The 20053-nt window shown below is 43.2% G+C and overlaps 2 protein-coding genes across 10 annotated transcripts in view; both read right to left on the reverse strand.

Annotated features, from left to right (window-relative positions):
* On the reverse strand, positions 1 to 8523 carry TLR2 (toll like receptor 2). 4 transcript variants are annotated; one of them, XM_051790531.1, is made up of 3 exons: positions 8438 to 8454; positions 7715 to 7830; positions 1 to 3117 (listed from the first exon to the last, which is right to left on the reverse strand). In XM_051790531.1, the coding sequence occupies exon 3, from the start codon at positions 3107 to 3109 to the stop codon at positions 758 to 760; it is 2352 nt and encodes a 783-aa protein (XP_051646491.1). In that variant the 5' UTR covers positions 3110 to 3117; positions 7715 to 7830; positions 8438 to 8454; the 3' UTR covers positions 1 to 757. The 4 variants fall into 4 exon arrangements, with proteins under 4 accessions (XP_051646491.1, XP_051646492.1, XP_051646494.1 ...); XM_051790532.1 differs by lacking the exon at positions 7715 to 7830 and having other exon boundaries at positions 8438 to 8523; XM_051790534.1 differs by lacking the exons at positions 7715 to 7830; positions 8438 to 8454 and adding an exon at positions 6725 to 6938.
* The window catches only part of LOC127472383 (toll-like receptor 2 type-1), a 21424-nt gene continuing 9658 nt past the window's right edge, over positions 8288 to 20053 (reverse strand). For 2 of the 6 annotated variants that reach the window (XM_051790524.1, XM_051790527.1), the window contains 3 exons: positions 15579 to 15862; positions 12187 to 12313; positions 8288 to 10849 (listed from right to left, as the gene is read on the reverse strand). In XM_051790524.1, the coding sequence (XP_051646484.1) occupies positions 8464 to 10849; positions 12187 to 12221 (2421 nt within the window). In that variant the 5' untranslated portion in view covers positions 12222 to 12313; positions 15579 to 15862 and the 3' untranslated portion in view covers positions 8288 to 8463. Of the gene's footprint in view, positions 10850 to 12186; positions 12314 to 12406; positions 13705 to 15578; positions 15863 to 20053 lie in introns of those variants that run through there. The other 4 variants (XM_051790526.1, XM_051790530.1, XM_051790528.1 and 1 more) reach the window with 4 other exon arrangements.

Here is a 20053-nt window from a genome sequence, read left to right on the forward strand (position 1 = left end):
TTAACCTCAGAAGGCAGCTCAGCACCACACAGCCAACTCATTCATTCTCCCCACAGTGGAACAGGGAAGAAACTCTGAAGGGTGAAAGTGAGAAAACTCATGGATTGAGATGAACACAGTTCAGTAGGTAAAGCAAAAGCTGTTCTCACAAGCAAAGTAGAAGAAGGAATTAATTCATTACTTCCAATCAGCAGGGAAACGTTTAGCCATTGCCATGAAAGCTGGACTACATCCCACAGAACAGTTACTTGGGAAGGCAAACACAATTACTCCCCATATCCTCCCTTACTCTTTCTTTCCCACAACTTCTATTGCTGAGCCTGAAGTCACAGGGTAAGACATTATAGTATGGGACATCCCTTTGGTCACCTGGGATCAGCTGTCCCAGCTGCATCCCCTCCCAAATTATGATGCACCCCCATCCTACTTGCTGGCAAGACGGAGTGAGAAACAGAAAAGACTTTGATTCTGCGCAAGCACTGTTGAGCAATAACTAAAATGCCCCTGTGCTACGAAGGCTGTTTTGGTGACAAATACAAACCACAGCACCAAAGAAGGAACTATGAAGAAAATTAACTCTATTCCAGCCCAAACCAGTAAAACAATTCAGAACCATGGCTACAAAAACAAAATAATCTCACAGCAAGTGTTAGAATTTGCAGTAGCTCAGCTCTCTGTTCTTGAGATGCAGATAATTGACGGGACAAAAGGGCAAGGGAAGAAATTCCAGAGTATATTTACAATATATTCAATCTGTCTAGGATTTTAGAGCTATTTTCAAATTAAACCAAAACATCTGCTGCTGCTCTTCTTCAAGAGGCCACTCCAGGTAGGTCTTTGTGTTCATGATCTTCCGCAGCTTGCAGAACCTCTTGGGAATGGTTTTGCTCTGGATGGGCTCCAGGAGGACAAGAATCACCGCATCGTTGTTCTCATCAAAGAGGCGGAAATGTGAGAAGTCCAGCTCGTATTTGCACCACTCGCTCTGCACAAAGTGCTCGGACAGCACAAAGAGCGTTTTGTGGCTCTTCTCAATGGAGTCAATGATGTTGTCCACTATCCACTTCCCAGGCACAAAGTCCCGCTTATGGAGGCAGAGGCGAAAGGGAGGGCAGGCCTGCTCCAGCTCCCGCACCATTATGTTTTCCACCCAGTCGGAGTCGTTCTCACTGTAGGAGACAAAAGCGTCATAGCAGATGTCCTTTGGCGGGGCTCGCTTGGGCTTCCGCTTGGCTTGGAGCCACGCCCAGGTCATCCTCAGGTACCAGACCGCGTGGTACTTGTAGCCAACAGCTACAAGGATGAGGATGACCAGGAACACCAGGATGCAGATCAATGACACCATGAGGGACCTGTGGCACTCCATCAGGGACAGGTGTACAGCTCCAACCTGGGCCCCTCTCACCGCCAGCGGAGAGTCGCAGACGTACTTGTCTGGCCACCCCACCAGCACCTGGGATATCCCAGCCTGGTGGTGGATGAAGGAGAGGAATTCACAGGAGCAGATGAAGTTGTTGTCGCTGGCATCCAGCAGCTCCATTCTCTTGAAGGACTCAAACTCTTCCTTGGAGAAACTGTTGAGCTTGTTTCTCCTGACTGACATGACCACTAAGTTTGGAATGGGTGCAGCACCAGGCAGGGTCTTCAGCTGGTTTTTTGTGAGGTACAGCTCTTTCAGAAATGGGAGCTGCAGTCCAAACTCCTTCAGGTTGTTAGCACTAACATCCAAAACTTCCAGCGTTGGGGGAATGCAGGTCGTTACTTCAGGAATTTGTGTGCTGGAGAGGTTTAAATATTTCAGGTTTTTTGGCCATTCGCATGCATCTGGAATCTCACCAAAATTATTTTGGCTAATGTCTAAAACAATTAGGTTTCTTAGATGAGACAAACTTCTACCTGTCATTTCTAAGTCACCCAGTGAATTCTGACTTAAATTTAGAGTTTGTAGTAATGGCCAACCACCCTGACAGGCTGAATGCTCTAAACTCTGGTCTCCAAGCAAATTAGCACTAAGGTCAAGGTACTCTAATGACCGAAGATGTTGGGAAATTCTGCATGGGACCAAAAATACTTTGGTGTTTCGAACTGTGACTCTGGTAAAAAGAAACAGTAGATCTTGCACAGTCCGAAGATCTGTAAACAAGTAAAATTCTTCTATAGATAATTTCTGTATTGTGAGAACTCTAATGGTCTGTGATTGGTTTGCTTGAATCTGCATTTCCCATTGTCCAGTTCCCAAGAGTCTGCAGTCTATTAGCTCCACCTCCACTAATTTAGGCATGTCTTCTAAAATGCTGACTATCTCAGGCACAGTAGCATCTGTTAATAAGGTCTGTTTAAAAGAAATTTTCTTTGCAAAAGAAGAAGTCATGACTCTCAATAGTTGCATTTCAGCAGAGGTACTGAATGCTATTCTTCTCACTTCTAGCCAAGTCACAGAATGCAGAAGGTCCCTAACAATTTCTGAGAATATATTAATATTTCTTAGGTTTATGACCATGTGATTTATCTTCTTAATCAATTTCAAACTTCCCTGCTCATACTGACTGAGATTACCACCATCAATCCACAACTTGTTGAGAAGCTCAATGCCCTCAAAGTTCCCTTGCCTTATCACAGAGAACCGTGGGTTGCCCAGGCGGAGAGAGCTCAGGTTCCTCAGACCAGAAAAGGGAGAGCTTTCTCCCAGGTCTCTGTAGAAATTGCCTTGAAGGTGGAGGTGCTGGAGTGAGAAAAGGTGCCCAAACCACACAGGGGACAAGTGAGCCAAGCTGTTATTTGATAAGTCCAAGAGCTCCAGTTTTGCCAGGGACTGAAACGAGTCTTCATCTATGGAGCTGATTTTGTTGGCTTGCAGCAGCAGGGCTCTCAGGTTCACAGCCTGCTGCAGGTCCTGGGATCGGATGTGCTTTATCCTGTTGTGGGCCAGGTTTAACATTGTGATTTTGGCGGTGAGCCCTGGGGGAATGAAGTCCAAGCCCATGGAAGAGCAGTTGCAAAGCTGAGCATCACTGCATGAAGGACAAGCCTGCTTCAGCGCTTGCTGTTCGGAGAGGTTTGCAGCTAAGAGCATGTAGATGGCCCACACTTGCCAGCTGTGTTTAGTCATTATTTCACCTAAAATAAAAAATATAGTCAGAGCAAATATAAGATGGATTTGAACAAGGTACATTTTGGTTATATCTAAAAATATAACTTTCACTGTTCTGTCAAAACACTGTAAATATATTTGTTTTTAACACAACTCAGAGATGAAATGGATCCATTAAAAAAGACATACTATTCACAAATATTTCAAAATTATTAGTTAAAAGCTATGTATATTGATTTTGTCCTTTGTTTTCCCCCTGTGATTTCTAAATTTGGCATGAAGACTATCAAGTAAATTAACAGCTCCACAAATTTTTTGCAGATTCAGCTAAAGATCTGTATCAGCACAACTACTCTCATCCTCTTCCTCTTTAGTACGGAGTCTTCATACCTCTCTGCTCTGTCCCACCTCAGGTCTGTTTTTTCTGAGTCTGTGAATATTATTTTGTGTATTCATTTTTACTACAGGGAGTCTCCTGTGTGTATTTCAAATCCTGGTTACATCAAGAAGAGTCAGCATCTTACAGTACATAGCATCATTCACATTTGATATCATGTCTAATGTCAATTCTGACAACGAGGAGAAGAGGAATGCCTTTGTTTCAGTCCATTCCTCATTTTATCTGCCTTTCTCTACCTGCGGATGTGCTAGGAGCAGGGAAAAAATACTCGCCTGGATAACTGCATAGGCCATCTTTATCATGTTGCCATCAGTCCAGTACTTGCTAATAAAACCTGAGCTTGTAAAACTGACCATTGTTGCCTACTGACTCTTAGCTCTTCCTTTTACTGCCACATCCTTCTTCTCTGCCAATGCCTTTTCCTCTTTTGGACATCTGTGGCAGAGAGAAGATCAGGCCAAGCCACAAGGAAGAGCTGGGGCCTTTGGAGCCTCCTTCAGATCAGATCAGATCAGCTGTCTGAACTAGATAGCTTTTTCCAGCCCCACAGACTATTCCTGATCTTCTGGACTGAAATGATTCAAGAAAAGGTACACAGATGTGGATCCTGTGTCACTTCTCTTTCCTCTCACAGTTGTGCCTTTTATAGTACTGATTTGGCATGGCTTTTTTTTGTTACAGAACTTGCTGCAATATCCACCCTGTCCTTACTCCCAACAAGGTGACTTTAGCTCTTCTATCCTTCTGAGGAGTTGGAAAAACAATTTTTGAAGCCTGAGAGAGCTCTTTTCCCTTTAAAACCCTTATTACATATTGAATTATAACCTTTTTTGACAAGGATCAAAGAACATTTTTAAAATATAACTTTCCCCTGTGTGTCACAACCCCCCCTACCTCAGTAGGTATCTTACCAAGGTTGAAAAGAATGAACCAACCCCAAAGAGGCCAATGAACAGGTTCACAAAATCATGAGCTACATATTGGGTTAATCAGGTTAGACTGGCTCACTGAGAACTACTTTCTCCATTTGTCATCCCACTGAGACTCTGTGCAGAAGATCTCCTGTACTTTGATTTAATATTCTGATTTGTTTTACAGTAGCTGACCCACACATACAAGTTCATACAGATAAGTCCTGCCCTTCCAGTTGCATTATTTTTAGCCATAGTTGCTTAAGATTATTCAAAAGTAGCAGAGTTGACTGAGATGGTTTGAGCATATGGAGAGGGGAGGAAAAGTTGTGGATAATTTTTTCAATCATTCCATCTCTTCTCACCTGGAGGACTATAAATATTTTGAGCTCTTCTGTTATTTGCCTTTTATCTCTGTCTCTCTCTGATATAGAGCTTTGAATCTTGAAGGACACAGTTGTCTTCTGTCTTTAGATGCCCACAGCTGAGCTAGTCATCCACCATGTCATCCAAAGTCAACGGAGAGAAATAACATCTTTTAGGGGCAATTCTTATCACGTCTTAGACACCCAGATTAAAATGTGATGAGTCTAAGAGAATTGGCCCCATTGACTTAAAATGGAGTACCATAGTTTAGATACCTAGATAATTTTCCTTGTGAATCCCACATAGAGAATAGTAATCTGTAGTTACTCATCTGCTGTCCATCTGAGGCTCTTTTAGAGGGCTTTTTTCGGTCTCACAAGCCTAACTGGATAACACAGTGCTGTAGGCTACAGGAGCAAAGCTATAGGTAACATGAGTTTCATCAGTAACAAATTCAAGTGGTATATTTATTGTTGCCATCAAAATGCTTACTGTTAGAAAAAGAAACAAACAGCTGACCTGATCAATCAAAAGCTATCTATAAATAGGTTATTTATAGGTGGTAAATTGCAGCACAGAAGGAAACTGGGAAGGTACTGCACAGGAAATACCAGCTGAGCCTAATGGCTCTTCACCTCACCAGCCTGAAAGTTCAGGATGCTTTTCTTTATTGTCGCTTCTGTGAGCTTCTTTTCCAGTTTTTTGCTCATCTGTTATCTGAGCAGACACTCAGAGAAATCCCATTCCCACCCTCATTCAGTTTTCAGTCAGTCTCTTTCCCTTCCCATTCATCTCTAATGATTCTGCTTAAGACCCTGACTTACAGGATCAATTCAGGCATTTCCACACCCACTCAGACATATCATTGCCCTAACAAGGAATCACTTTTTCCCCTTGTGCTGGTAACTAAAAAGCCACAGAGAAATTAAAATGCAACTAAAAATACAGAAACTTGCACAGATGCCATTATACCATAAGATGCTGTGATGAACCAGACATTCAAAACATTTCTGGGTTATGGAGAAAGGGTCCAAGCCATTAGACATGCTCAGGACTGTCTTTGCTGGGCCATGTCAGTAGACATATTTGAGGAAATACGTGCATATTCTTAAACAAAACCATGACTGACAACAGAATGAGGTTCTATAAATGCTATCAAATGCAAAAGGTTAATGTAAGTGCAAATAATGCACAAATTGATTCTAGCTTGGGGAGCACTATCCAGGTAAATGTGGTAAATTTGAGCAGTGCTATGGACTCTGCAGTGGGATAGTCACCAGTTGGTGAAGGAGTCAAACTACAAGCAGACTGGGGGAAGTTGCTGCTCTCCACGTGGTTGTGTGTGGGTTACATGTGTGCATACACGGAAATGCCTCTTCTTGTCTCCTACACAGAGAATGTGCAACAGGTCCGAGTTAGGTGAGGAGGTAGTTGAAGTCCTGAGGCCATTGTTCAATGAGCTCTTTCCTGGTTGAATTCCTGAAACCAAGGCAGCCCACCTTCACACCCAGCCTTCCTTGGGCAGCTGGTATCAATACACAAGTGGGACAACATACAAACAGGACAAAGTACAAACAAGGCACCCTCCCACAAGGAAATTGAGCAGAAATGACACAGTCTGACCCAATTTGTCTTTTTCATTTGCTGCTCTCCTCTCTCCCCTTTCCCAAAGGACACTGCTCCCATCAGCATGTCCCAGCTCTCCTGGCAAGTCTTCTTTGTTGCCTGCCTGCCATGCATAGCTGCCAGCTGCCTGTGACTGCACCTCCCTGTTCCACTTCTGCTGGCGACAGAAATCCCTCCCGACCCCACACTCGTTCTCAGCAGCTCTGAGCACCGTCAAACCCCCATGCAGAGATAGCCTCTTCCCAGTGCTCTCTCCTTGCTTCTTGCTCTGGCATTGCAGCTCCACTGTCTTTCCCTGCATCTCCAGCTTTCACCTACCTGAAAACTCACCTCTCTGCTGAAAAGATCCCCAGAGATGCCAGCTCCAGCTCTGGTGCCTGCATGCCAGTTAACCCATGTTGTGTTTCATCTCTCTCTTGTTGATCATTCTTTACCCAGCTTCCTATTATGCTGCTGTTTCATTTCCACTTCACCTTTAAACCTTGATAATGTGAGCAGGGGAATTCCCACCTAGGTGATCTGATTGGCATAAAAGCAGGAACACTATCACTCCTTTTAAAATGTGCCAACCCAAAAAAGCCTGGGTCTATAGTACGAGTGTACCATATGAAAACTAAGGCTTCTCCTACATCTCTCTGACTCTCTTTGTAATGACCGGCAAGACTTATTTCCCTTCTTACCTCTAGGTACACAGTATCCTAATATGTTTAATCAATACTCATTGTTTGCTCTCAGATGATTCACTCACCACCTACCCGGAGTACAGCCTTGATTAGCTACTGAGCTATTTTTCTTCAAGACAGTGAGCAAAAAACCCCTTTGTAGCAGATTTTAGGCTGCCCCTAGAGACAATATTATAACAGGAAAGTAGAACTGAAAGTGGTGCTTGCAGTCTACACCCACAGAAACTACCACCTCATGTGTAGATATATGTACAGATACACACAGGAGTGTGAATATATACACATGTATAAGCACATACACATATATATGCATATGAACAAGTATACTAACAGACATGTCTGTATAAGCAAATTTTGCTATTTTTCAAATACTCACTCAGCCCGTCTGCCAATGCTTTGGTTTATCACCACAAAATAATTGCATATCCAAAGTTTAACCAAAATTCATCTAGACTCTCCTGTACTTAAACTCCAGCAATACAAGCAAAGGGGAACATGGAAGTGCCAAGGTAGAGAAACCACACCTAACTTAATCCCCTCAGAGACAATTTCAGGTTCCCATAAGAACGTCTAAAACACAAGAAATCCAGGCACTCAGAGTGTGACCAGCTATCTTAATATAAACATTTGTATCTACCTGCTTGTCTGGACTCCCTCTGTAATTGGTGAAGAGAAATACAGTAGATCTAGGAGATGTCTCATACTGAAGTAGAGAGAGGAACTACCTCTTGTCAGTGTGATTTTCTTCAACCTCTAGAAAGGAAGTTAAGTAGAGCAGTAAGGGGTTCATGGCCTAGTGATTACATAAATGTGCTCTGCGAAGTAGAAGAGCAAAACCAAGAAACGAGACAGTCTGCAACACCATCTAGCCCACACATTAGAAACACAGGCTCATATTCCACAAATAGAAGGCTTCAGCTATCTCTGGGGGTAGGTAGAAGGGAAAATGGTGGTGACTGCAAAGGGACAAACAAGCATTCACAGGAAGGGATGGACACAGGAGAGTATTGATTGAAGTCCTTGGCGTTTAATTTAAATTGTAAATTGCAGTGGCATTGTTAGAGACGAGTTGGGAATAGTGGTAAGAGCAGAAAAAAGTACAGAAATACCCTACACTCAGCTAAATGTATTCAGAAAAGTATATATAGTCCAATATAGCTTCCAAATGTTATAGTTATTGGCAGAGATTTTGAAAGACCAGAGAATCAGATTACTGGAAAGCAAAAAGTGGTCCTTTTTCAGTGAGTAACATGACAATTATTTCTGCACACAACAAAGCCAGCTGTATTTTGAGAGAAAAATAAGAAAAAAAAATTCTTAGCAAGAAGAAACACTGACATAGAGCCTTTTGCAGACATACGTTGAAATGGGAGCTGCTGAGTTCTTCTACGACTTCAAGGCTCTTTTCAGGTTTGCCCAAAACATCTGCTGCTGCTCTTCTTCAAGAGGCCACTCCAGGTAGGTCTTTGTGTTCATGATCTTCCGCAGCTTGCAGAACCTCTTGGGAATGGTTTTGCTCTGGATGGGCTCCAGGAGGACAAGAATCACCGCATCGTTGTTCTCATCAAAGAGGCGGAAATGTGAGAAGTCCAGCTCGTATTTGCACCACTCGCTCTGCACAAAGTGCTCGGACAGCACAAAGAGCGTTTTGTGGCTCTTCTCAATGGAGTCAATGATGTTGTCCACTATCCACTTCCCAGGCACAAAGTCCCGCTTATGGAGGCAGAGGCGAAAGGGAGGGCAGGCCTGCTCCAGCTCCCGCACCATTATGTTTTCCACCCAGTCGGAGTCGTTCTCACTGTAGGAGACAAAAGCGTCATAGCAGATGTCCTTTGGCGGGGCTCGCTTGGGCTTCCGCTTGGCTTGGAGCCACGCCCAGGTCATCCTCAGGTACCAGACCGCGTGGTACTTGTAGCCAACAGCTACAAGGATGAGGATGACCAGGAACACCAGGATGCAGATCAATGACACCATGAGGGACCTGTGGCACTCCATCAGGGACAGGTGTACAGCTCCAACCTGGGCCCCTCTCACCGCCAGCGGAGAGTCGCAGACGTACTTGTCTGGCCACCCCACCAGCACCTGGGATATCCCAGCCTGGTGGTGGATGAAGGAGAGGAATTCACAGGAGCAGATGAAGTTGTTGTCGCTGGCATCCAGCAGCTCCATTCTCTTGAAGGACTCAAACTCTTCCTTGGAGAAACTGTTGAGCTTGTTTCTCCTGACTGACATGACCACTAAGTTTGGAATGGGTGCAGCACCAGGCAGGGTCTTCAGCTGGTTTTTTGTGAGGTACAGCTCTTTCAGAAATGGGAGCTGCAGTCCAAACTCCTTCAGATTGTTAGCACTAACATCCAAAACTTCCAGCGTTGGGGGAATGCAGGTCGTTACTTCAGGAATTTGAGTGCTGGAGAGGTTTAAATATTTCAGGGTTTTTGGCCATTCGCATGCATCTGGAATCTCACCAAAATTATTTTGGCTAATGTCAAGATTATTCAGTTTGGGTAGACGAGATACATATTTTGCAGTCCATTTCAGAGATTTTAGAGAGTTTTGACTTAGATTTAGAGTTTGCAGTGAAGGCCAGGCATCTTTACAGATTGTCTCATCTAAACGATTATTTACAAGCAAATTATCATTGAAGTCTAGATACGTAAGTGATGAAAAATTTCTTGCAAGCTTGCATGGTACCATGAAAACTTTAGAGCTTGCAACAGTGAGTCTTTTCAGTTTGTTTACTTGTGACTCCATACCTTCTAGGTCAACAAACAGATGAAAACTCTGAATCATTATATTTATTACTGATATTGTTTCAACAAAACTTTGCCCAGTGCTTGCAATTTCTTTAGTGTTCCATACACCCCTCCCGTCAAGCGCACAATCTATTGCCTCTAACTCTCGTAAAGAGGTGATTTCCTTCAATAATACCAATAATCGGCTAATAGACTGGTCTGTGAAGAAAGCATCTTTACACGTAAGTTTTTGCATCCTAAAAGGACGTGTAGAGTTCTGTACCAAGCTTTTTATTTCAACTGCTAATTTGATTTCTCTCACTTCTAGCCAAGTCACAGAGTGCAGAAGGTCCCTAACAATTTCTGAGAATACATCACTATTTCTTAGGTTTATGACCATGTGATTTATCTTCTTAATCAATTTCAAACTTCCCTGCTCATACTGACTGAGATTACCACCATCAATCCACAACTTGTTGAGAAGCTCAATGCCCTCAAAGTTCCCTTGCCTTATCACAGAGAACCGTGGGTTGCCCAGGCGGAGAGAGCTCAGGTTCCTCAGACCAGAAAAGGGAGAGCTTTCTCCCAGGTCTCTGTAGAAATTGCCTTGAAGGTGGAGGTGCTGGAGTGAGAAAAGGTGCCCAAACCACACAGGGGACAAGTGAGCCAAGCTGTTATTTGATAAGTCCAAGAGCTCCAGTTTTGCCAGGGACTGAAACGAGTCTTCATCTATGGAGCTGATTTTGTTGGCTTGCAGCAGCAGGGCTCTCAGGTTCACAGCCTGCTGCAGGTCCTGGGATCGGATGTGCTTTATCCTGTTGTGGGCCAGGTTTAACATTGTGATTTTGGCGGTGAGCCCTGGGGGAATGAAGTCCAAGCCCATGGAAAAGCAGTTGCAAAGCTGAGCATCACTGCATGAAGGACAAGCCTGCTTCAGCGCTTGCTGTTCGGAGAGGTTTGCAGCTAAGAGCATGTAGATGGCCCACACTTGCCAGCTGTGTGTAGTTCCTGATTTGTTTTTTTTTTGTTTGGACATTTTGCTGTAGGAAACAGAAAGGAGAGAAAGTAATGTCAAATTTTAGTGTTGAACAGTAACAGAAAACTATTGAAATCCTGTGCAACTTTATTAGTAACCTCAGATTAATTAAGAGTGGCTGGAAAGGTGTCCAGCAGAAAAGGATCCAGAGATGCTGGTTGACAGCCATCTGAACATGAGCCAGCAGTGTGCCCAGGTGAACAAGAAGGCCAGTGGCATCCTGGCCTGTATCAGAAATAGTGTGGCCAGCAGGACCAAGGCAATTATTGTTCCCCTATACTCAGCACCGGTGAAGCTGCATCTTGAATCCTGTTAAGCCCCTCACTTCAAGAAAGACATTGAGGTACTGGAGCATTTCCAGAGAAGGGCAATGAGGCTGCTAAAAGTAAGTTTTTTGAGGACCAGTTGAGGGAACTGGGGCTGTTTAGCCTGGAGAACAGGAGGCTCAGAGGGGACCTTATTACTCTCTGCAACTACCTGAAAGGAGGCAGTAGTCAGGTGGGGGGTCTCCCTCTTCTTCCAGGTAATAAGTCATAGGACAAGAGGAAATGACCTCAAGTTGCACCAGGGGAAGTGACAATTGGATAATCTAATTGGATATTAGAAAATATTTCTTCACAGAAAGTGTGGAGCACTGGCACAGGGAAGTGGTGGAGTCATCGTCCCAGAGGTATTTTAAAGACATGTAGACGTGGTGTTTACAAACATGGTTTACTGGTGGACTTGGCAGTGTTTGCTTAATGGTTGGACTCAATGATCTTAAGGGTCTTTTTAAATCAAAGTGATTCTGTGATTCTGTGGTTCCAAATGCTCACAGTCTTTACAGCGTCAACCTGCCCATTTTGAATCGCTACCTGGCAGGCAGAAGCCTGAAGACAGCATGTTCCCCTTTCCAGCCCTTTGACTGGGCTATGGCTTCCAACACCACAAAGTCTCCTGGAAGGGATCTGGGTGTTCCCGGCACAGAGTCTCACCAGCCTCAGTGCTTCTAAAAGCAGAGCTGCATAGACTACTGCCACACCCTTTTGTACACTGTGCAAGCAATTTACATTCTTTGCTGGAAAGGCAGAACAAGCTGATATGCAATGAAACAAGTCTATCACTCTTTTCTGTAAAACAACACCATTAATGGATGGGAATTGGATGTCACCGTCACCCTATAAACACTGGATGTAATTAGAAAAAGACTGATTTTAAAGTAAAGAAAGGCTGTGTTTCATGCCAAAGGGACCAAAGAACAGGTCACCATTGTGACGCTCACAAATTTTAACTGTAAACAGCTCCAGGACTACAGACCAACAGTATCCAGAAGCCCCGAATAAGCAGAGGTTAAGTACTTACCTTGTGTACCGCGTGCTGTACTTTATTCTCCTCATATGCTGATCATGCACTCTGGCATCTGAATGGTCACCTCATCCCTGTAAATGCAAAGGTGGAAATGTTCGGCAGGTCAGATGAGGCAACAGTCCTGAAGTGACAAAATATTTCAGCCTGTTCTCAAACAAAACTTTATGTTCACAGTTTCCCAGCGTCCTTTAACTATTCAGTCAGTGAAGCATACCAGTTTGCACGGCTTCTCTTTAGAGGAGGCTCCTCTAAGGAAATCAGGGCTTCTGAAGAGTTCAGGATTGCCTGGCATGCCCTTGAAGGTGTGCCCTTCAAACTCCCATTTCAACCAATTCTATTGCTGCGGCTGACTGGGGACACAAAAATGAGCACAGGCTGTGGTTGCTTTCTCTTCTTCGCAAGATGAAATTCAGCTTTGCAAGCTGAAATTCAGTGTCAGTCTCTCTCCTTTTGTCAGTCAACTCCTATTGCTGGAAAGGCTGATTCAATCATTTTGCACAAGTCATTCTTTCATAATCACTTCCTCCAGTACTAAGGGCAGAAATAGTTCCTAGGCAGAACTGCATGCTCTCCATATCTCTAGTTTCAATACTTGTTGTTTGGTAGGCACTGGGACGTTGTTTACTGTGCTGGGCAACAGAACATCTCAGCATAACAAAGTTATTATTGTGTAAGTTCTGTAAAATATTATCAATATATAGAGTGACACATATATTATAGTGCTATAAGTGTTGGAGTCAAAATGTTTAGCCAGGGAGAGTACTAGAGAAACACTGAGCATATTTAATTTCCTAAGACACTGCAGTCATATGTTGTCAACAAATAGAAAATGTGTAAGAATGGGAATGATATTCTGTCTGAAACACAAGATACAATTTGAAGAAAGCATCCCTCTGCAAACATTAAAAGCAATTTTGAGAGAGGAGGTTTGAACAGAAACATAGAATTGGTAAAATAGCCAAGCATGCTGTTTACATAAAGGGGGAGGGATTCTTCCTACCAGCTCTGAAAGGGAAATCAATTAAATTCAAACACCAAACATTCCTACTGCCGTTTCCACTTTGTTTCCTGTGTCAGAAATTGTCACAGTCTGCTGCCCTCTTGCACCAAGAAGTACCTGCCTGAGAGCAGACAGACAGACAGACTGATTCCTGCCATATGTCAGAGGGCCCACAGCAGCACCTCTGTGCTCAACAGCCCATGGAGAGCCCAAGTGTGCCTAGCAACCTTCAGTCCTGCACTGACATAAGCATTGCACATTAGGTTATGAACTCGTTGCTTTTCAAAAAAAAAAGAGGATAGCTGATAAGCATAACAACACTGTAAAACAGAGGCAAAGCAGCTATGAGGCACAGCCAAGAAGGGAAATGGTCGTTACGTAAAGGGATGTCATCAACTTCCCCAAAGCTACCTCTTCCCTCTAGCACCTCTCAGCTGAAATGGTTCTTGTTCTTCAACAGGGAAGACTTTCAGTTTTCACCGTGTTAATTCAGGGTTCAATTAGACTATATATTTTTGTCATCAAAATTGCAACTCCTTAATAAAGTTAAATAATTTTAGTTCAATTTGTGAAGAGCTTTGGAGAAGGAGACCATCAATGAGGCCATGTACATCACTGAATGTGAAATGGGCACTCTCTTCTATTTGTTACAGCTTCGTCATCACACATTCGGGGAGACTTGAGGTAACTGCCTGTTTTTTCAGAAGTAACAACTTTCTCCTAACATCCAGGCTTAGCCAGCTCTCATCATGGCTGTACACTAGGCTAGGTTTCTCTCAGAAAGAGAAGATGGATGTGACCATGTCACAACTCACAAACCAAGCAGTTAATTTCATGAAGCTGCTTAAAAAGCCAAGAAATTTGCGTAGGCCTTCTGCTTGTTTCCCTTAGTAGGAAAAAAAGTCTAAAAGCAGCACAACTTCTGTCTCTGTCTCTCTCTCTCTCTCTCTCTCTCTCTCTCTCATTCCAGGTCAATTTATCAGGATTTATCATGTTATTCATAGTCAGGAGGGTCCGAGAATGCTCAAGGTGGCCAGAAATGCCCTCCACAAAGCTGCCCCCCACAAAGAGGCAAGGTACAAATCACCTGCCTCCCAGAACATCAGTTTCCACATTGAACTGCAGCATGACTCAAAAAAACTTCTTTTGAAATCAAAGAGTCCGAAGTAAGAGAAAGCTGTTGTCTTTTAAAGTAAGAATACCCTTCATCTGCTTTTTCTCCAGAATAACTGCATGTTCAGCATTGAACAAAGTTGTACCTTGTGGGTGCTTTCTCTCCTCCACCAAGTTTAAGCTATGATTAACCTTCCTCTTTTAAAAAAAATCACATGCCTTCAACTACATTACTTTTTCCCAACAGAAGTGCACAGATCTGCAACAAGCCTGAGCTTTTGTAACTGCACGTTTTCCAAGCAGAGACACCACACAAGCCTTTGCCATCAGGTAGATAGGGCTAAGATAGAGATGTGGTCGTCATTTTTGAATCTTTCTCTAAATGTTTCTATTTATCCAACAGCAGAAAAAGCAGCAGATGTTTCTCTCAGCCAGCTCTTCCCTCATCCCCAGCTACAAACTGTTCAGCATCCCTGCTTCCCACTGCTCAGTGACAGGTCCCTGCATTGGCTCTGCTGGCAGAGGGACAGGCTCTTGTCACAACCCTTCTCCATCAGCAAACTGCTGCTTTGCCACAACCCTTTTCCACTAGTAAACTGCTGCTGTGAGAGAGGGCAGCAACCAGTGAGGAAGGGCTATATTAAATGAGTGTTGACCAAAATAAATATAGAAACAAATATATATATATTTGTCTGTGTGTGTGTATATATGGGACCAAACCACATAGGGATGGACTTGTTGATCAAAAACCACAAACCAAGTGGCAACACTAGTCCTCAGTCAGTCTACCATCAGAGTTAGAAGGATTATTTCACTGTTATATCCCCACTACCTCCTCTTTATGCATATGTTTTTTTACTCAGGAAGCATGACTTTACGACGGGACTCCAGTTGCTAGATTTCTGCAGCCCTCTCCCCTCTGCCAGCTAGAGGTACAGACTGCTCCATCTTCTGCAGTACGTGGGCATCTTGTACCCTTTAAGAATCACCTCCCCAGTCTCACATGAGAGGATCCTGCAGCCTGTCCTTTCTCTTCCTCTATTTCCTCCTCAGTGCCAGTATCCACACTCAGAGCTGCTTGTTGCTTTTCTGCTGAGGAAGAACAAGTGAGCAGTGCAGAAGGGCCCCAACTCAGGCAACACCCCACCTCAAAGAGAAAGCAGAAGCAGTAGAAAAGGGAAGCAGTGCACTAATCCATTGACCAGTCTGTGATATGAGCAGAGGTGCATTCCAGATCTTTGTGAGCAGCACAAAACTGATTCCTGATACTTACCCCTGGTAACCAGGATGTGTCAGCGTGTCAGCTTGGCTGCAGCAGTGCCAGGCAGACTGAACCTGGGGTTCTTTTACCCTAATCCTCACCAGAAATGGATGCCAAGGAAAAGCCAAAAGTCAAATCTGTGACTCCAGTCTTTGGAGCAGGAGGTATAATATCCATGTAATTGAAAGCAGAATGGCTTGGCGTCCTTTCACAGTCCTGGAAGCAGAGCCTTGACATGCACTGGTGGTGCCTGTGCTTTAATATGACTTACAGGGCTTCGGGTATTCCTTTTCAAACTAAAATAAAAAGGAACATGATAATGAAAAATAAACTATTTTAGCTTTGTCATATTCCATATCAGGCCTACCCTGCCAGCTGCTCAGTCTCCTGGTTATATCTTCAGACTGAAAGTTTAAATTCAAAGGAGCTGATTTCATTTGTTTTTCTTCTGGGCAATCCTTTCTTCTAGGCAATGCAGTTGTAGCAGAGCAAGATAATTCTGTGTAACTGGTTAGTCATTCAACAGCCAACCTACAGGACTGCCTCTGCCAAGGAAACAGTTGTTGATTTATTTTTATCATATCCTTTTATTTTTATCATATCCTTTTTATCATATCCAGTCAGAAAAACTGATTTTCTGCCTTAACCAAAGTGCAGCTAGCAGGGAAGTTTGCAGGTTAAGACATCAAAGCTTATTCTAATAATATGGAAAGTTTCATTTGTCTAGAATAGTTGTCTCAGCATGACTCAACAAGAGAAAATACGTCATTTCTGCCAAAGTATTCCTGATGATTTCTTGACTCTCAAGAAAACTGCATCAACAGAAAGCAGCCTACATGCAAGGCAAAGCTGGACGATGCAGATTAGGTGGAGTGAAAAAATTTATTTCTGACGGGAACATTATGATTTTACATTAATACACAGTAAATACATATTTTCCATTACTACAAAGTAAAAAAAAAAAAACAGGTATTGACCCCCTATTCTGCAGACCACTATGACAAACACACAAAATCCCGTTATCATCGCTGCACAGATTTGTTACTCCAAAATGAGAACTCTGAGACAATTCACACAGAACAGGCCTCACAACTATTGCAGCTCACTCTCCCAGCTGTCATGGGGCTGGACGCCAGTCAAACATGTTCATGAGTAGCTCAGCCACACACAAACGCTGGACACACACTGGGATCAATGGCACCAGTGTCTGTTATGGGGCTCCCTGGCATGCTGCAGAGTGTAAGGTAAGATACAAAGCCAATGCCAACAACTGACCATCTTCCTCAGTGCATATGTTGGAGAGGTCTGTCTGAAAACATATCTGGTTGAGTATAACTTCCTCTGAGCACCACCCATAGCTTCCTGCATCCCTTTGGAAGGGATCCAGCTCCCAGAGAAGATATAGGGATGGGAACCACATGTGGAGGCAGGTACCCAAGACCCACGCTGCTCAGAGTAGCCTTGACCTCAGCTTTTCTTACAGACCACCTTGGCTGCACCAGCCCTTATACTTCCCATATTCACAGTCCTGGATTTCCACAGGCACTCCAGAGAAAGCCTAATCAAGCCGTGGGACTCAGAAACCTGAAACATACATGTTACAGTACTGGGATGTCAGAGGGCAACCCAAATCTACTTGGGCAGATAGGCACCCAGCTTGCTGCCGCTGGGGATTCATCCCCTAAAAACAGGCATAATCTGGAAATCATATTTTCTTCTAAAATATTTTCTGCAATTTTCATGCTGTTAATTGGTTCAACATTATCAATGCACAAAGCTAGTTCTTAAGATTTTTTTTAGAGATTTTCAGGAAATACCTCTATGTAGCTTTCCCAAGTACCACTCACAGAGTATTTTAAAGGACTTTTTTTAATTTGCGCTACATCTATCTCACTCTTTCGTGTTGATTAGTTTGCTTTGCTGTATCCCAGACTATACAACAGCCCATCTGTTATGGGCTGCCCAGAGAAGTATTAGGAAACCTAAACCACATTTCCAGTTTAAAAAAAAAAAAAAAAGAGGTGCCATTCCTATTTCCAAACAAAGATTTTGCAGGTTTCTGGGCAGAGCCGCAGAAAACACTATGGCTCTGGGCTGCCAGCAGGCACCAAACCTGCCTATGCTGAGACAGCGCTGTCCCCCCAGTGCATCCCCGGCCATCGGGGCTGCTGTAGGTACCCCAGGGCTGGAGTCCTCAAGTACTTTACAAGGCACAGGCTACAGGGGGAGGGGGTCATGAAGAGAGAGGAATGGATTGTCTTACGCTCGCTGTTTGGACAGCTTCCGCTTCATTTCAGCTCACCAGGAGAGAAAATACCCTGTCATGGCCCATCGGGTGCAAGCCATCACTGGCAGGCCGTTGTGAGGAAGTTAGGGTTTAGCATCCTGGCACTGGAATTTCCCATCGGGAGGAAAAAAGTTTCACTCAGCTCCAAGTAAAAGCTCCTTCAAAGGAGGCTGGGCAAAGGGACATGCATGTGTCATTTCAGTGCATTTCAGGGTGGGAAAGGTTCAGCAAACCTTGTCTGGCCTCATTCAGAGGAATGCATGGATAAGTTTCTTGTTTATGCCTATCTAGCGCTAATATGCTGGGAAAATTGCTTTCATTTTCCACTGTTTTTGGTGTTGTGGTTTTTTTTTTTTTTTTTTTTTTTTTTTTAAGGGAAGGGAAACATTGCTGGGAATGGGACCAAGTCATTGCAGAGAGTTTGTTTCCTGTACAGAGGTGGAAAACACTTTGCTGGGATGCAGAGATATATATTTAACTGCTTGTTATATATAAAAAAAAATTGTGTTTAACAGTTGGGCAAGAATCTGAGCAGGAAATGAAGCAGATCATTATCATGTACCATTAAAATATCAAGATTTTGTATTCATTCCAGAAAAGACAATCTCAGGATGTATTTTGCACAGGTAGTTTAGGCTTTGCATTCAGCTACTGCCTCCCTCTGTATCTGATGTCATGAAATATTTCAGACATGATAGTGGATTTCAGAAAAAGAAAACAAGTAAATTTTAAATCTTTTTTTTCCCAGTTATTCAAGATCTCAGAAGGTCTTTCTTCAGTGTAGGTACTCTTCTGGATTTATAGCCTATCAAGGCCCCATATTTTTTTAAAAAGGAAAAAAATCTAATGCACTATTTCTTAGATTTTTTCCACTGGAAAAATTACATGTTTTGTGAGTTTCCTGCAGAGATTATTTCTATTGTCTTCTTTTGCAATTGTATAATTTTTTAAACAAACTTTGACTATAACAGAGTTGTAAACACCCATGAAAACATAATTTTTACTAAAAATGAAAAGCCTAAGTATAAAAAGATGTCAGTAAGTATTTGAAAAGCGCATGTGGTCCCTGGTAGGCCACTAAACCATCTTCAAATAATAAGATATTTCCAATATCTGACCATTCTCTAACTTTCTGAATTTGAACATGATTGGAAACAGACATTCCAAGCTGATTTACAAGCACACACTCAGCTATTTTAATCATTCCTCCTAAATTATCCTCAGATTGCATTCCTTGCTCTTCTGTAGGTTTTCTTGAGTATAACAGTACCAGCTTAGTAATGACAGATTCAGAAAAGGCCATGTAATTTGTGCCTGGGCTGCAAGACGGCTTTTTGTCTTTAGCACAGTACCTACAGAAAGAAACACACCATACCAAGGGATCAACCTCAAAACCAAGGTGTTTTCTACTATTTTCAACTCTGAGTTTAATTCCTCTCTAACATCCCAAGTGAGTTACCTGGATGTGCCACGAAGAGCATGGCTGTGCTGCGGCAATGCAGGTATGGCCGGGATGGCCAGGAGATGGCTGTGGCAAACCCCATCACAGCTGAGCATGCTGTCCCACGCTGACCCACAGGGGTGGATTCAGACAACAGCTGTGATGGGAAATGCTTTGCTTTGCTTTCTTCAGGTTTTGTTTCAACCCAGCGGTTTCTGGCTGGTCATGGTGTACGATTGAGGAAAGAGACCACAGGCTGGGCAGCAAGGCACGGACTTGAGAGGGAACAGTCCTTTTCTAGAAATCTCCCATTACTTCAACAGTGATGGGCCAGAAACACTGCTGATGTTGTAAGCCTTTTAGCAGGACTTAGGAACTCCAGCAGAGACTAAACCCCTGGTGCAATAGATAATTACAAGTGCAGGGCAACAGAAAAACCAAAAAAATCCTGCTCTTCACTTGAGACCAAGCAAGAAACTTACATGAAGATTCAAACAGAGGGTTGTAGTAATACTAAAAAGACTTTTGTAGATCTCTAATAAGTGTAGGATGCATGGTAACTCATGCTTTCAAGTAATTTGCTCTGCAGTTCATAGCTTTTGGACAGAAAAGTTGTCAAAGGAAGAGGAATCAAAGAAAATATAAGTAAAAAAACAGTAAAAATAACCAACTTCCATCTCCATAGCTGCAACTACAGGACAAGAATAAGTTGGTTCAGAGATAACCATAGGGTAATAGAATTTGTCTACCTTACATCTG

This window comes from Manacus candei, unplaced genomic scaffold (assembly GCF_025592945.1).
Source record: "Manacus candei isolate 608988 ecotype Guabito, Panama unplaced genomic scaffold, ASM2559294v1 h1tg000028l, whole genome shotgun sequence".
Lineage (NCBI taxonomy): Eukaryota > Metazoa > Chordata > Aves > Passeriformes > Pipridae > Manacus > Manacus candei.

What these genes read in the sequence shown, in the direction of transcription:
- TLR2 (XM_051790532.1), bottom strand. Translation starts at nt 3,109, where the DNA reads ATGACTAAACACAGCTGGCAAGTGTGGGCCATCTACATGCTCTTAGCT.